This window comes from Sphaerodactylus townsendi, linkage group LG02, assembly GCF_021028975.2.
Source record: "Sphaerodactylus townsendi isolate TG3544 linkage group LG02, MPM_Stown_v2.3, whole genome shotgun sequence".
Lineage (NCBI taxonomy): Eukaryota > Metazoa > Chordata > Lepidosauria > Squamata > Sphaerodactylidae > Sphaerodactylus > Sphaerodactylus townsendi.
Genome location: NC_059426.1, coordinates 8,095,512 through 8,110,519, shown reverse-complemented (window position 1 = coordinate 8,110,519; position 15,008 = coordinate 8,095,512). Strand labels below are relative to the sequence as shown.

The following is a 15,008-nucleotide window of genomic DNA, read 5'->3' as shown; positions in this document are numbered from 1 at the left end:
TTACCCACTACGCCATGCTGGTTCTCAGAGCCAAACTGAACCACATAGCTGGCAATCCATGAATGGATATCCCAATTCTTTTTTTAAAAGAACACCGGACACTGCCCAGAGCCCTCCGGGGATGGGGCGGTATAAAAGTTTAATAAATAAATAAATAAATAAATAAATAAAATATTATTAAAAAGCTGCTATTGAGAAGGGGAAAGATATTTCAGTGAGGGATGGGTGGGACAAAAATATACTGAGTACATCCTTAGAAGCAGGGCAGTCAAATTTTAAACATTTTTTTCCCCAAATGAGAGTGTGGTTAGTAGAAGCCACTCCATACTTAACATTGTCGTGCTACTGTAAAGCCAGAATAATTTGACTAATAGCCCAACTTGGAATCCAGTCTCACTGAGTTTATACTTACTTTCCCCCCCCTAAGTTAGCATGTACAGGTTGGCAGCTGGCATATTTTCCCAGTCAGAGACTTGTGAGAATCTCCAGTGGGAACAGGAGTCGGCTTTTCAATCGCTGGCAGTTTGCTCAAGGTGTTCAACCCGGGTGGTACCGAAGCGCCAGGCGGGGGAATGCCTCGTTCGGTTCAGGAGGCTCAGACAGGATACTAACGGGGGGGGGGGGGCAAAGTTACTAAGAGCCTGCTGCAAGGGGCGAGCATGCCCCCCGTTTACAACCGCTCTCTCAGAAACAGAAAAAAAAATTGAAGTATGCGTTTGCATTTTTCAAGAGTTTTTCGTGTCTGCAACGATAATTTACAAGTTGGGTGCGGTAGATTTTTCTTGCTCTTTCTTCCCCTGCTTTGGATTTCTCCAGCTGTCAAGGGAGGGGCCGAGACAGACCACCTGCAGGGTGGACTGCTAGCAGAACTGGCATTATGCAACACTGCTACAGCGGCTAATCCCTAGATTGGCACGTCAGCTCTGCCCGCTTTCCCCATCGCGAGGGCTGGGAACCTCGAGACGGTAGCTGGAGACCACCCACTATTACAACTGATCTCCAGGCAGTGGTGTAGCAGCCAGGGGGTAGGGTGGGGCGTCTTGCCCTGGGTGTGCGGGCGTTTTGGGGCGTTCTGGGTTTGGGGCGTGGCAGGGGCGCGGGGAACACATGTGCCCCGGGAGCAGTTCCCCCTCACTCCGCCCCCGTCTCCAAGCGACAGAGGTCAGTTCCCCTGGAGAAAATGGCCGCGTTGGAAGGTGGACGCTACGACACTGTACCCCTCTTCTGCCTCCCACTGCTAGTTATTTTCACTGGAACAAATTCAGGTATGTTCTTCCACAGGTACATTCTTTTTTTAAAAATAAAAGCTTGTTCATAGGAATATGCATTCCTATGTTAAACTTTGCTCCTATTTCTCAGAAATGAGACCTGAACTCTGCGAGACCTGGCTCAATTCCACAGGGCCTACCCTGTTTGTTTGTTTGTTTGTTTATTATTGCATTTATAAACCGCCCCATCCCCTAAGGGCTCTGGGCGGTGGACAACAAACATTATAAACAATATAGCAATAACAATCACATTTAAAATCAATAAATATATAAATTACATAAAATTACAGTGTTCCATATAAGTCATATGGCGTCCAGTATTAAAACTATCAATAAATAAAAGAACCCCTGCCGGAGAGGGGGGGCGGTATAGATGTTGTGAGCTCCCAGAATGATAGAGGGAGGAACAGGAATATAAGACATCCCCGGAAAATAAGACGTAGTACGCAGGGGTAGGGAACCTGCGGCTCTCCAGATGTTCAGGAACTACAATTCCCATCAGCCCCTACCAGCATGGCCAATTGGCCATGCTGACAGAGGCTGATGGGAATTGCAGTTCCTGAACATCTGGAGAGCCGCAGGTTCCCTACCCCTGTAGTAGAGGTTTTGCTGAAGTGCGAAATATAAGGCATCCCCCCAAAGTAAGACGTAGCAAAGTTTTTGTTTGGAAGCATGCCCGATGAACAGAATACAGAAAAATAAGACATCCCCTGAAAATAAGACATAGCGCATCTTTGGGAGCAAAAATTAATATAAGACACTGTCTTATTTTCGGAGAAACACGGTATAAGATGGAGTTGTCCCGCCAGGCCGATGGCTGATACAGCAATGGTACGGCTGATACAGTAACGGCTGAGCTCCCTATCCTTTTCCCCTCCGTGATCCCAGTGGCGTAGCGCTGAGGGGATGTGGCAGGGGGGTTCTGGAGCATAGCAGGGATGCATGCATGCCCCGGGCGCAGTTCCCCCTTGCTACGGCTCTGCGTGATCCTGTACATTTACTGACTTCCGTCATTTGTTTCTGCAGTTGAACAAAGGTTGGTTTATGGTTTTACTCCATGTTCTTTTCACCTGGTGTGGTCACGCAGGGAACGAGAATTTTTTTAATGTAATAACTGTGGAGCCAATTGGGAAATTTGACAGATGGGGGGGGGGGGGTGGTTAAATTAATGCATGCATTTTATTTGTTGACATTTCTGTATCGTTGGCCAGGGTGAGATACAAAGCTAATAAAGTAATAATTTTTTTCTAAAAAACTTAACTTGCAGTGTTTAGCCAGCACTCAGTTTTCACGCGGCACCGAGGGTGTTCGTAATGTCAAAACACCGATTGTCGCTGCAGCGGCTGAATCTGCCAAACTGAACCAAACTCCGAAGTTGCACTGCAGTGATGTGCGGAGTTACTCCTCTCTAAGCCTACTACTCTGAATAGCCTTACACCAAAGTAACTGTCACAGGTTTGCACTGCTGTCCTAGCAATGCTTCAAGGTGTATCTAGGAAGCAACAGGAGGGGAAGACAACACTTCGTGCTGTTCTGAAACCTTTCTGGAAGCAAGACTTTTTGCCACACCTAGGAAGAAGAAGAAGAAGAGTTTGGATTTATATCCCCCCTCTCTCTCCTGTAGGAAACTCAAAGGGGCTGACAATCTCCTTGCCCTTCCCCCCTCACAACACACACCCTGTGAGGTATAGCTTGTTTGAATAGCTTGTTTGAAGCTTGGAAGCTAAGCCCTGGGTGGCAAACCACCTCGGCTCAGATCTCGCCTTGAAAACACCATGACTGGGTCACCACAAGTTGGTTGCGATGTGATGCCATTTAGAGAAGAGAAGAGAGAGTTTTGGACTTATATCCCCCCTTTCTCTCCTGTAGGAGACTCAAAGGGGCTGACAATCTCCTTGCCCTTCCCCCCTCACAACAAACACCCTGTGAGGTAGGTGGGGCTGAGAGAGCTCCGAGAAGCTGTGAGTAGCCCAAGGTCACCCAGCTGGCGTTTGTGGGAGTGCGCAGGCTAATCTGAATTCCCCAGATAAACCTCCACAGCTCAGAGCTGGGAATCAAACCCGCTTCCCCCAGATTAGATACACGAGCTCTTAACCTCCTACGCCACTGCTGCTCTGGATCTGGATCGCATTTGTATGCAGGCATGTTGGGCTGACCTGTAACCCAAAGAAGCAGTCCAAGACGGTTCAAGCAGGGCCTAGGGTTGCCAGCCTGCAGGGGAGTCCTGGAGATCTCATTATATTTGATTTCCAGCTGACAAGCCAGTTTCCCCAGAGGAAATGGCTGCCTGGGAGGGCGGGAACTATGGCATTATCAAGTGGTGTAGCGCCAATGGGGTGGGGGAGCACCCTGCCCCGTGCATGCATCATCGCCCCTTGCGCCCCCCCACTTGGATTTATATCCCCCCTTTCTCTCTTGCAGGAGACTCAAAGGGGCTTACAATCTCCTTGCCCTTCCCCCTCACAACAAACACCCTGTGAGGTGGGTGGGGCTGAGAGATCTCTGAACTGTGACTAGCCCAAGGTCACCCAGCTGGCGTGTGTGGGAGTGCACAGGCTAATCTGAATTCCCCAGATAAGCCTCCACAGCTCAGGCGGCAGAGCTGGGAATCAAACCCGGTTCCTCCAGATTAGATACACGAGCTCTGAACCTCCTACGCCACTGCTGCCCTAAATGAAGGGGCCGCGGCGGGGAGGGGGGCAGCGCCGTGAAGGGCGTATGGGGCCGGGTGCCACTTCACCCCCCTACGCCATTAAACCCCTCTGAAGCACCTCCCCTTACGAAAACCTCCCCTCATCAGGCTCTACCACCATATTTCTCAAATATTTCCCAAACCAAAGCCTGCAACCTTTCGCCAGGGCCCGGTAGTCCATTCCAGGGGGTAGTTTGGACAATAGGTTAAGGAACAGTCTTGTTGGGTGAGCTGGACGAAGGGAAAGGGCTTGTGTTTTGGAAGGGTTCCCCCTCCCCCCGATTTTCAACAGGGGGGAAAGTTGGTGGGATCCAACCCTACAGATACGATCAGGCTGCATTTGATATGCTCTAAGCAACAAAGGAGGTGCTGTTGAAGAGGGAGCGAGGAGGAGGAGCGAACTCACAGGAGGGGAACTGTGCAAAAACTTTCTTGGCCTGCGGATCGGACCTTTGCTGTCTGGCCCCGAAATAAGATCCTAAGGAACAACCGTCGAGGCAGGAGCACTGTTTTCAGGAATGCCTTAAAAACAGCAAGGGGTTTGTTGTTCTTTTTTTAAAAATGGAGAAAAAATGCCAGTACTAAAAAAAGAAAGGGCGTGTTTTGCTGCCATCCCAAGTAGAGCCACATCATTCCATTAAAGGGGGAAAAAATCACAGAAAGATGTAACTTTGCTTAAGATTGCTCTGGTTCCCAGCCGCCAGATGAGGCCTGGAGAGATCTCCTGGAATTAAAGAAGAAGAAGAAGAAGAAGAAGAAGAAGAAGAAGAAGAAGAAGAAGAAGAAGAAGAAGAAGAAGAAGAAGAAGAAGAAGAGGAGGAGGAGGAGGAGGAGTTTGGATTTATATCCCCCCTTTCTCTCCTGCAGGAGACTCAAAGGGGCTTACAATCTCCTTGCCCTTCCCCCCTCACAACAAACACCCTGTGAGGTAGGTGGGGCTGACAGAGCTCCGAGAAGCTGTGTCTAGCCCAAGGTCACCCAGGTGGCGTGTGTGGGAGTGCAGAAGCTAATCTGAATTCCCCAGATAAGCCTCCACAGGTCAGGCGGCAGAGCTGGGAATCAAACCCGGTTCCTCCAGATTAGATACACGAGCTCTTAACCTCCTACGCCACTGCTGCTCCCTGAGTTGGATTTATATCCCCCCCCTTCTCTCCTGTAAGGAGACTCAAAGGGGCTGACAATCTCTTTTCCCTCCCCCCCACAACAAACACCCTGTCTGTGAGGTGAGTGGGGCTGAGAGAGCTCCGAGAAGCTGTAACTAGCCCAAGGTCACCCAGCTGGCGTGTGTGGGAGTGCACAGGCTAATCTGAATTCCCCAGATAAGCCTTCATAGCTCAAGTGGCAGAGTGAGGAATCAAACCCGGTTCCTCCAGATTAGAGTGCACCTGCTCTTAACCACGACCCCACACCGATCTCCTCACACTCCCCAAACCCAAAGTCTCTGGGAATTTCCCGCTCTGGAGCTGGCAGCCCTAAAATGCCTGCAACCAACGTGGTGTAGTGGTTAAAGCACTGGACAAGGCTCTGAGAGACTGTTCGAATCCAGCTTCCAGGGACACGTTCTCCACCTGCCCCCAGAGTTGTTCTGGGCATAAGGGGATCCCAGCAGGGGCAACTCTGAACTCTTTGGAGGAAGGGGAGGTTAAAAATATAGTAACTAACTAAATAAAAACCCTTCCTGCTCCACTTAATTTGGAAGTAAGACCTGCTGTTTTTGTTTTCTGGGACTTTCTTTCCCTTGGTAGCACGGCTTTGCTGATTTCAACAGATCGACACCGTGGGAGACGCCTTGAAGAACGACATCCGTGCCCTGGGGGGCACAGTTTTCACGTGAAGGGAAACCACAGCAAACTATTCAACGCCAGGAGCTTCACAGAAAAAGCTGCATTTCACCCCGGTCGCCATCAGAACATCCAAACATCGCTTCCAAATGCATCGTTCCAAAAGATGGAAGACGTATGTTAAAGCATCACATATTTCTTCCCCAAACAAGCTACATTAGGAGCAGTAGAAGTCCGTTGAAATGAGGTAGGATTCAGTATGTTCCAACCCCTGGACGGGACCCGGGTGCCAGCCGTTCACAGATCTTTCCGCAGCGGAAAAATGCAACCTCTGTTGACTTAAGTGGAATTTTGGAGCACAGATTGATATTCTGTGACAGAGATCCACGTCCAGCTAATTTTTAAAAATGGAATAAAGGAGATTTGATCTTCTAGCCGTCAGAAGAACACTTCCAAGTGAATAAGCCTTACTGAAATTTTTCTCTTTATTTATGAATAAATCTTACTGGGGAAAAAAAAATTACTTGCTGAGACTCAAAGTGGATGAGAATTGTTTCCAAGCTGAGGACTGCTTTAGACACTGGCAGTTGTAAGGCCTATAAAAATATTGAACTGTAAATAAGATTTTATGTATTGATATTAGTTCTAGGCATGTCGGGGATACTTGTTAACCTCTGAAGAGGATCCAATGGGATCAAAATGCATCAGGTATTTTTTGGGGTAGTCTAACCATTGAGGTCTTGTGAGTATTTTTGGTGTATTCTGTGATGCTTTTATGTTTTACGTATATTTCCTATTGAGATTTTTATTTATTGTTTTCTACTGTTAACAGTTAAGTACAGTGCACTTAAATGTACATTTTATTGGACTGTACTTATCTGTTAACAGTAGAAACCTATAAATAAAAATCTCAATATACATACATATTAGACTTTCAACTTCTTTGATTCCTAGCAAGCTAGAAGAAGAAGAAGAAGAGTTTGGATTTATATCCCCCCTTTCTCTCCTGCAGGAGACTCAAAGGGGCTTATAATCTTCTTTCCCTTCCCCCCTCACAACAAACACCCTGGCCGTTTCCGCACGGGCAAAATATGACGTCGTCGCAACGGAAAAAGAAGCGTCAGAGCGAGAGCGTTCGCACGCGCAGCGGCGGAGGTGCGCCGTCGCGCCGTCGCGAAAACGCTAAACCGGCGCGAAGACGGTGTATTCAGAAAACGCTTAAAACCACTCTTTTTCCCCATGTGACGCATCGACGCCGCACTCGTGCGAACAGCCGCCACGGAGCTGTCGTCAAAAATGGCGTCGGGCCTGCACGTCTCGCAAGTCGCGCAGGGCGCTAGCCACGTCCAGAGCGCCCGGGCTTCCGCGAGCGCTTCGTCGCGAACCGTCACATTTCTGCGGGGCTGCGGACGCCCGCAGCTCCGCCTGTCTGTGTGAACGCTTTTTTTGGGATGCGTCGCAATTTGCGACGTCATCGCGTCGCTGCTTTTGGCCGTGCGGAAACGGCCCCTGTGAGGTAGGTGGGGCTGAGAGAGCTCCCAGAAGCTGTGACTAGCCCAAGGTCACCCAGCTGGCATGTGTGGGAGTGCACAGGCCAATCTGAATTCCCCAGATAAGCCTCCACAGCTCAGGCGGCAGAGCTGGGAATCAAACCCGGTTCCTCCAGATTAGATACACGAGCTCTTAACCTTCTACGCCACTGCTGCTCCTTTATATCTATTTATTGTTTTCTACTGTTAACAGTTAAGCACAGTGCAATTAAATGTACATTTTATTGGACTGTGCTGAACTGTTAACAGTAGGAACCTATAAATAAAAATCTCAATATACACACATATTACTTTCAACTTCTTTGATTCCTAGCAAGCTAAACGCCTGATCTCATTTTCTTCCTATTTGCGAACTGCTTATCTGCAAGGCAATCGATAATCAGGAGCGCCCCTGTGCACGGGCAGAGTAACGACAGTCGACATCTGGAAATTTCTCAGGAAACTTTCACACCCAGCCTGCTGAAACTGCTGGGTGTTTTTAGAAATTTACAGTGGATTTTTTGGCTGTGTGCGTGTGGGTGGAAGGTAGGGAAGGAAGGAAAAAAAAAGGAAAGAAACAAATCGGAAGTCTGTGAGTACAGCCGGGAGGCAGGAGGCCAGGGAGAAAGGAGCGGAGCCTCCCAGACTAGTTGGGAGCAAAGTAAACTGGACTAAGGCCAATGAGCTGCAAGGGAAAGGTCTCGGAAGATGGCTGAATCGTTGCATCCTTGCCGAAGCCGAACAAGGCGGGGTCCAGCCAGTGTCTAAGGGCAAGATGCCTTTGGAGGGACCTTACAGTGCTGAACAAAAGTGGGCTCTACAAGCAAAGGACATTTTTATGAGATACTGCAAAAGAGCCAATACCTGAACTTTGACAAACACAGAGATGCAAGGAGCACATAACAGAGGTTTTCTCCAGCAGCAAAGGGTGGCGGTTCGAGTGTCAGAGCAGGACGAGGCAGTTCAAATTATCCCTCAACCCTGGGTTCAAATTATCCCTCAACCACGGTAGCTTACTGGGAGGGCTTATGTGAGCAACACGCACTCTCTCTCTCTCTCTCTGTCAAATCTAGCTCACAAAGTTATGGAGAGGGTATAATGGAAGACACAGGATAATCTACCTCACAGGGATGTTGTGAAGGATAAAACAGAGGCAAGACAACCCCCAATAAATAAAGGCAATAAATAAACCCCCAATAAATAAAGGCAAGACAACCCCCAATAAATAGACTGCTGGGGTGGGTGGAGGGAAGGAAATGGCTTACCAAAGCATCCCTCAACCAAGTTGGGAGAGCGTAGCTGTGATCCTAAGTACACTGGGCACTTTCACACACGCTGAAAATGCACTTTAATGCACTACAGCACAGGTGTCAAACTCGCGGCCCTCCAGATGTTATGGACTACAGTTCCCATCATTCCCTTAGCTCCCCTGAGCCAGACTTGGGTCAGGATTGGGCACGATAAAAATCAAATGGGATGAATTAATGACTGAATGACAATACTGAAAAAGTGTTGAGAACCTCCCTCACAATACTTGCATAGACTTAGCACCCCTATTCTAGAGTGATATCACGTCTCTGCTGAGCTCCCTTCCCCCAAACTCTCCTCTATCTAGTAACTACCTCCAATTCTATAGGCATTTCTCAAGTAGGATGTCTTGGCTTGAGCTGCGAGGCAGAAATATCAGATTACAGCAGGGAGCTGAGTCCAGTCTGAGAGTCAGGTTTCAGCATCCAGTCTGAGGGTCATAATGCACAGAATCCACAAGTCAGAGGAAGCATTGCAGCAGTCACATGCTTTGTGGCATTCAGGCTGGGATATTCTGTGAACCTGCTTGATATAGGCCAGTGGTGGCGAACCTTTGGCACTCCAGATGTTATGGACTACAATTCCCATCAGCCCCTGCCAATTGGCCATGCTGGGAAGGGCTGATGGGAATTGTAGTCCATAACATCTGGAGTGCCAAAGGTTCGCCACCACGGATATTGGCTCTTCCAGAATGTTAGGCTTCATCCTGTGAATACTCTGCTTCCCCTGCTGCAGAAGGTGCTAGCTAGAAGGTACACACACAGGGTGTTTGTTGTGAAGTGGGAAGGGCAAGGAGATTGTAAGCCCCTTTGAATCTCCTACAGGAGAGAAAGGGGGGATATAAATCCAAACTCCTCCTCCTCCTCCTCCTCCTTCTTCATTTAACACTGTTAGGTTTCGTACCTTCAGCCAATAAACAGGCACTAGATTCTTATCAGTAGTAATTATTGAAAGGCAACAAAAGACCCAGCTTGAGAAAGACAGTTCTGCCAGACCTGGCTTTCTTGAACCCCTTTATCACCAAAGAGTCCCCCCTCTGGAGGGCCGCGAGTTTGACACCTGTGCACTACAGCGATGGTTTGCAAATGGATTTGGCCACTTCGCAAAGTAAAATCCAGTCGCAAAGGGGCCCGAAAGCGCATTATTTCACATGTGTGAAAGGCCCATTTTCAATCCACTTGAGCGATCTCTTGCAAATGGACATGTTGCCCTCCCACAACTGAAAGTGGACTGAAAGGGCCCCATTTTTCGTGTGTACGACAGCCTTAAAGTGCAATCCACTTTAGTGATCTTTTGCAAGCGGCTCTTTGGCCCTTCCACCCAGTCGCGCCGCGCAGGCAAAGTGGCCTGAAAGCCCCATTATCCCACCAGTTTGAAAGCCCCCTTTTCCAAGCCACTTGAGCGCGTGCTTGACCTGGGCGCATTGGCGATCCAGGCGCACGCGCACATCATCCCGCTTCCAACCCGCTTGCAAACGGGTCCTTGCCCTTCCACCCAGGACCCTCCAGCTGCAAAGGGCAGGGGAAAGGGGCTCGAAAGCGCCCCATCCCGCAAGTGTGGAAGCCCCCTTTGCAATGCACTTGAGCGACCTCTTGCAAGACGGGCAAGAGCCGGCCTGGGGGCGCGCGGGGGCGCAGGAGGGCCCGCCCCCCGCCCCCCGCCCCCCGGGGGAGCCCCGGCCGCACCCACCTGGAAGATGAGCACCTTGAAGTGGTTGCGGCGCAGCAGCTGCGCGTGGTTGTGCTCCAGCCGCTTGACCTGGGCGCACTGGCGGTCCAGGCGCTCGCGCACGTCGCGGGTGTGCGCGCTGACCTTGCGCGACTTCTCCAGCAGCTTGGCCACCGTGTTGGCCGTGGACGCGTGGCTCTTGCACAGCTTGCCCAGGTCGCCCTGCACGCCCTTGACGGCCGCCTCCAGCTCCAGCTGCCGGCCCTCCATGCGCTGCTGCTTCTCCTGCACCGACTCCAGCATGTGCACCAGCTTGTCCAGCAGGGTCAGCACCGTGATGGCGTTCACCGGCGCGCCGGCCTCTGCGGGGGACCCCCCCGGGGCCGGGTGCAAGCTGGGGCTGCGGCTCCCCGACGGCACCGGGCTGGAGGAGCCGCCGGCTTCCAGCGGGGCCGCCCCGTCTTCGCCCATGGTCGCCAGCCTGGCAAGGCGCCGAGCGCCGGCAGAGGCAGCTGCGGGACCGCAGCGGCCTGCACAGCGCCGCCCTCGGGGCTCGAACTCGCCGCCTCCCCAGCCGGCACGGCCGATTCCCCGGCGCCTCCCTCCGCGCTCGGGCTTTATGCGCGCAATGGCACCGCGGCCGCATGACTTCATGGCCAGGCGGGGCCGGTCATGGGGTGGGGGTGGGTGTCACAGGCAAGGCCCGGCCCTGCGCGAGCACCCATTGGCTGCTGGGAGGATCCCCCTCCCCGGGTTTTTTTCCAGGACTGAAACTTACAAAGAGAAAAATTTGGAGGGGGGGGGGGGGCAAAGTCCAAACTTGGCATGGGATCTCCAGTGCGCCCACTGGCCGCAACGGGAGCGGTCCACAAATGCGGTGCCAACTTCCAGGGGAGCGCCGACTCAGAGAGGAGGATAAACTGTATAAAAAGTGCAAGTTTAACTCTCTCCTAAGCAAATCCCGGAAGAAATAACCCAAGGAGCAACAGGCTGTTCTTCTCGGTTTGGGGATTTCTTTAGGGCGCTGCTTATGATGCAGAGTTAACCTTGAAGGGGTTTTTTTTTTTAACAGAATGTATAAACTAGACCCGAGCTCAACAGTATAAAAAGTGCAAGTTTAACTCTCTCCTAAGCAAATCCCGGAAGAAATAACCCAAGGAGCAACAGGCTGTGCTTCTTGATTTGGGGATTTGTCCCAGGGGGGTGGCTAACCTATGGCGCTCCAGATGTTCATGGACTACAATTCCCATCGGCCCCATTGGCCATGCTGGCAGGGGCTGATAGGAATTGTAGTCCATGGAGTGCCATAGGTTGGCCACCCTTGCATGATACTAAGTTAAACTTTTTTAAAATCTTGTTAAGCCCAAGTGCAGGTTATGCTTTCTGCATTAGTTCTTCTCTGCAGCTCCCCACCTTATCTGGGGTTACTTTGGAGGTTCTTAAACAGAGGCTAGATGGCCATCTGACAGGAGTGCTTTGATTGGGTGTTGCAGGGGGTTGGACTGGATGGCCCTTGGGGTCTCTTCCAACTCTAGGATTCTAAGATTCTATTATTCTACTTCAGGTTTCAAGTTGCACTGAATTCACTTCCATTGACTTTAGAACTGTTGTTGTTGTTGTTGTTGTTGTCCACAGGTTGAAGAATGCCAGCCCCCCCCCCCCCCCCCGAGCACGGCCTGGAGAACTGCTAGGATTACACCTGATCTCCAGATTATAGGAATCCCCTGGAGAAAAGAGATACTTTGGAGGGTGGGCTCTGTGGGATTCTACTGGGCTGCAGTTCATCCCCTTGCCAAATTCAGCCCAGGATGAAGGGGGCTGGCCTCCCTCCACATGGGACTGGGGCAGAGGGAAAGTGGGGCAAAATGGCACCCTGTACCCCACTTACAGCAGTGCAGGGAGCAGCAGTGGTGTAGTGGCTAAGAGCAAGTGCACTCTGATCTGGAGGAACCGGGTTTGATTCCCCGCTCTGCCGCTTGAGCTGTGGAGGCTTATCTGGGGAATTCAGATTAGCCTGTGCACTTCCATACACGCCAGCTGGGTGACCTTGGGCTAGTCACAGCTTTTCGGAGCTCTCTCAGCCCCACCCACCTCACAGGGTGTTTGTTGTGAGGGGCGAAGGGCAAGGAGATTGTCAGCCCCTTTGAGTCTCCTGCAGGAGAGAAAGGGGGGATATAAATCCAAACTCCTCCTCCTCCTCCTCCTCCTCTTCTTCTTCTTCTTCTTCTTCTTCTTCTTCTTCTTCTTCTTCTTCTTCTTCTTCTTCTTCTTCTTCTTCTTCTTCTTCTAGTGAACTGCACAATTCATTTACTGAAGGAGTACTTCCTTCTGTCTATATGGAATCTGGTTTCTCCCTGTTGGATGCTCTTGAGTTCCCGTTGTGGGCAAAAAAAATATCTTCCTCGAACCACTTCCTCCAACCCATTATAGAGGTTTAATTTTATAAACCTCTATAATGTCTGAGCCTTCATTTTCTCTAGACCGAAAAGGCCCAGACTCTCCAACTTTCCCTCATAGGAAAGGTGCTCCAGCCGCCTAATTATCTTGGTTTATTACTCAATTACTCAAGAAGATGAGATTCGTTCCTCAGGCCAGACTCTGAATCTCTGGAGTTTTATCTAACAACATTTATGGATTTAAAGGGAAAAGGGATAGACTCTATCTTGGCTTAACCACCCGCGATGTGAAAATAGAAGTGGAGTTAAAGGAAGTTTCATAGAATCATGGAGTTGGGAGAGACCCCAAGGGCCATCAAGTCCAGCCTCCTGCCATGCAGGAAGACACAATCAAAGCATCCTTGACAGATGGCCGTCCAGCCTCTGTTTAAAAACCACCAAAGAAGAAGACTCCATTACATTCTGAGGCAGGGTATTCCTCTATCGAGCAACCCTTACTGTCAGGAAGTTCTTCCTAATATTTAGATGGAATCTCTTCCTGTACCTTGAATCCATTACTCCTTGTTCCAGTCTCTGGAGCAGCAGCAGCAGCAGAAGAGTTTGGATTTATATCCCCCCTTTCTCTCCTGTAGGAGACACAAAGGGGCTGACAATCTCCTTCCCCCCTCACAACAAACACCCTGTGAGGTAGGTGGGGCTGAGAGAGCTCCGAGAAGCTGTGACTAGCCCAAGGTCACCCAGCTGGCGTGTGTGGGAGTGCACAGGCCAATCTGAATTCCCCAGATAAGCCTCCACAGCTCAGGCGGCAGAGCTGGGAATCAAACCCGGTTCCTCCAGATTAGATACACGAGCTCTTAACCTCCTATGCCACTGCTGCTCCTCCCTCTTCAAGTTTCCTCCCTCTTCAACATGACATCCTTTCAAATATCTAAACATGACTATCATGTCACTTCTTGACCTTCTCTTCACCAAACTAAACATCCCCAGCTCCCTAAGTCTCTCCTCGTAGGGTCTGGATTCCAGACCTTTTACCATTTTGATCGCCCTCCACTGGACCCGTTCCAGCTTGCCAATATCCTTCTTGAAGTGTGGTGCTCAGAACTGGACACAGCATTCCAGGGGTAGCCTGACCAATGCAGAATAGAGAGGTACTATTTCATTCGGGAATAGCCAACATGATCTGTGAAGTTAGACAGAACATTTTAAAATAGACAGACAGACAGATGGACAAATGGGTGGGTAGGTGGGCAGGCAGGCAGGCAGGCAGATAATAGTGGGCTTGAAGGACCAAGACTGATTCAGGATAAGGCCACCTCAGGGGGAAGATAACTGGATCTTGGAATCCCCAAGGCAATTCACTCTTCCTGCTCTTGCCTGCAGAAACCTAACAGACCCATAAAATATACATTTTCAGAGCCTTCTGTTCTTCAGTCGCAATTCACTATACCAATTTTACGGCTGGAGACAGTCCCTGGGATCGTGTGCCGTCTCTTCCCGCCTGTTAGCTTTCCACCGTGGCCCAGGAACGCCACGGAGAGATGCCTTTCAGGGGTGTGGCCTCGGTCCGGCTGTCATTTAGATGCCGCCATCCCCCTTTGGAATGCCGTGGGTGCTTCTGAAGAGGTTTAGGAATTTGAGCCCAGGTGATCTCTGGGGTAGGTTGGAATGCAGAAGCTGCCTTTTAAAGTGCAAATCAGGGTGACGTCTGGCCAAAGGTGGGAAGGGGCTGTTTAGCCCCCTGCGAGTTCAAAAGGCCCACCTGGTTTGTTCCTTTTGTTCTCTCCCAGGAGATAAAAGATAACCCTTTTGCGTGTCACCTGTGGATAGACCTGGGCCGAGAGATTTTGAGCAGACAATCAGCTAGCTTGGAAAGAGTTAATCAGCCCTAACCTTGCTCCCTCCAGTTAATCATCATTCCTTCTAGTGAATTTTAAATGAAAAATAGCTATGGGGTTACACACCCCCACCCGCCCTGGACAGGTTTTCTCATCAATACATTCCTGCATGCTTTTGCAAAATCTGGGAACTTGCTTTCCCCCCCCTCCCCGCCCCCAGCATCTGTCACTCATTCAAACAGCCATTACAAAGCTTGTTTGATAGCACTAGGGCTAAGATTACCCCCACCCCCACCCCCAATATTAGCAAAACTGCCAGGGTATTTAGATGGGCTCTGTGTAAAACATTTTCTGATAGCTGAAGACCCTTCCTACTGTGAGGCAAGTGGATACCCTTTGTGCTTATGTGTACCAGGTTCATAGTAAGCAAGTTAAACGTGTTTCTGAGAGCAGACAACTTTTCGAAAAGCTTAATTTAAAACTGTTTATATTATGAGAGCCAGTGTGGCGTAGCGGTTAAGAGCAGGTGCA

At 50.2% G+C, this 15,008-nt stretch overlaps 1 protein-coding gene across 1 annotated transcript in view; it reads right to left on the bottom strand.

Annotated features, from left to right (window-relative positions):
* The window catches only part of CAVIN2 (caveolae associated protein 2), a 33,660-nt gene extending 22,745 nt beyond the window's left edge, over window positions 1-10,915 (bottom strand). Inside the window, exon 1 of the mRNA XM_048483599.1 lies at window positions 10,268-10,915. Coding sequence (XP_048339556.1) covers window positions 10,268-10,900 — 633 coding nt within the window. The 5' untranslated portion in view covers window positions 10,901-10,915. The remainder of the gene's footprint in view (window positions 1-10,267) is intronic.
* Window positions 10,916-15,008: the final 4,093 nt, after the last annotated feature.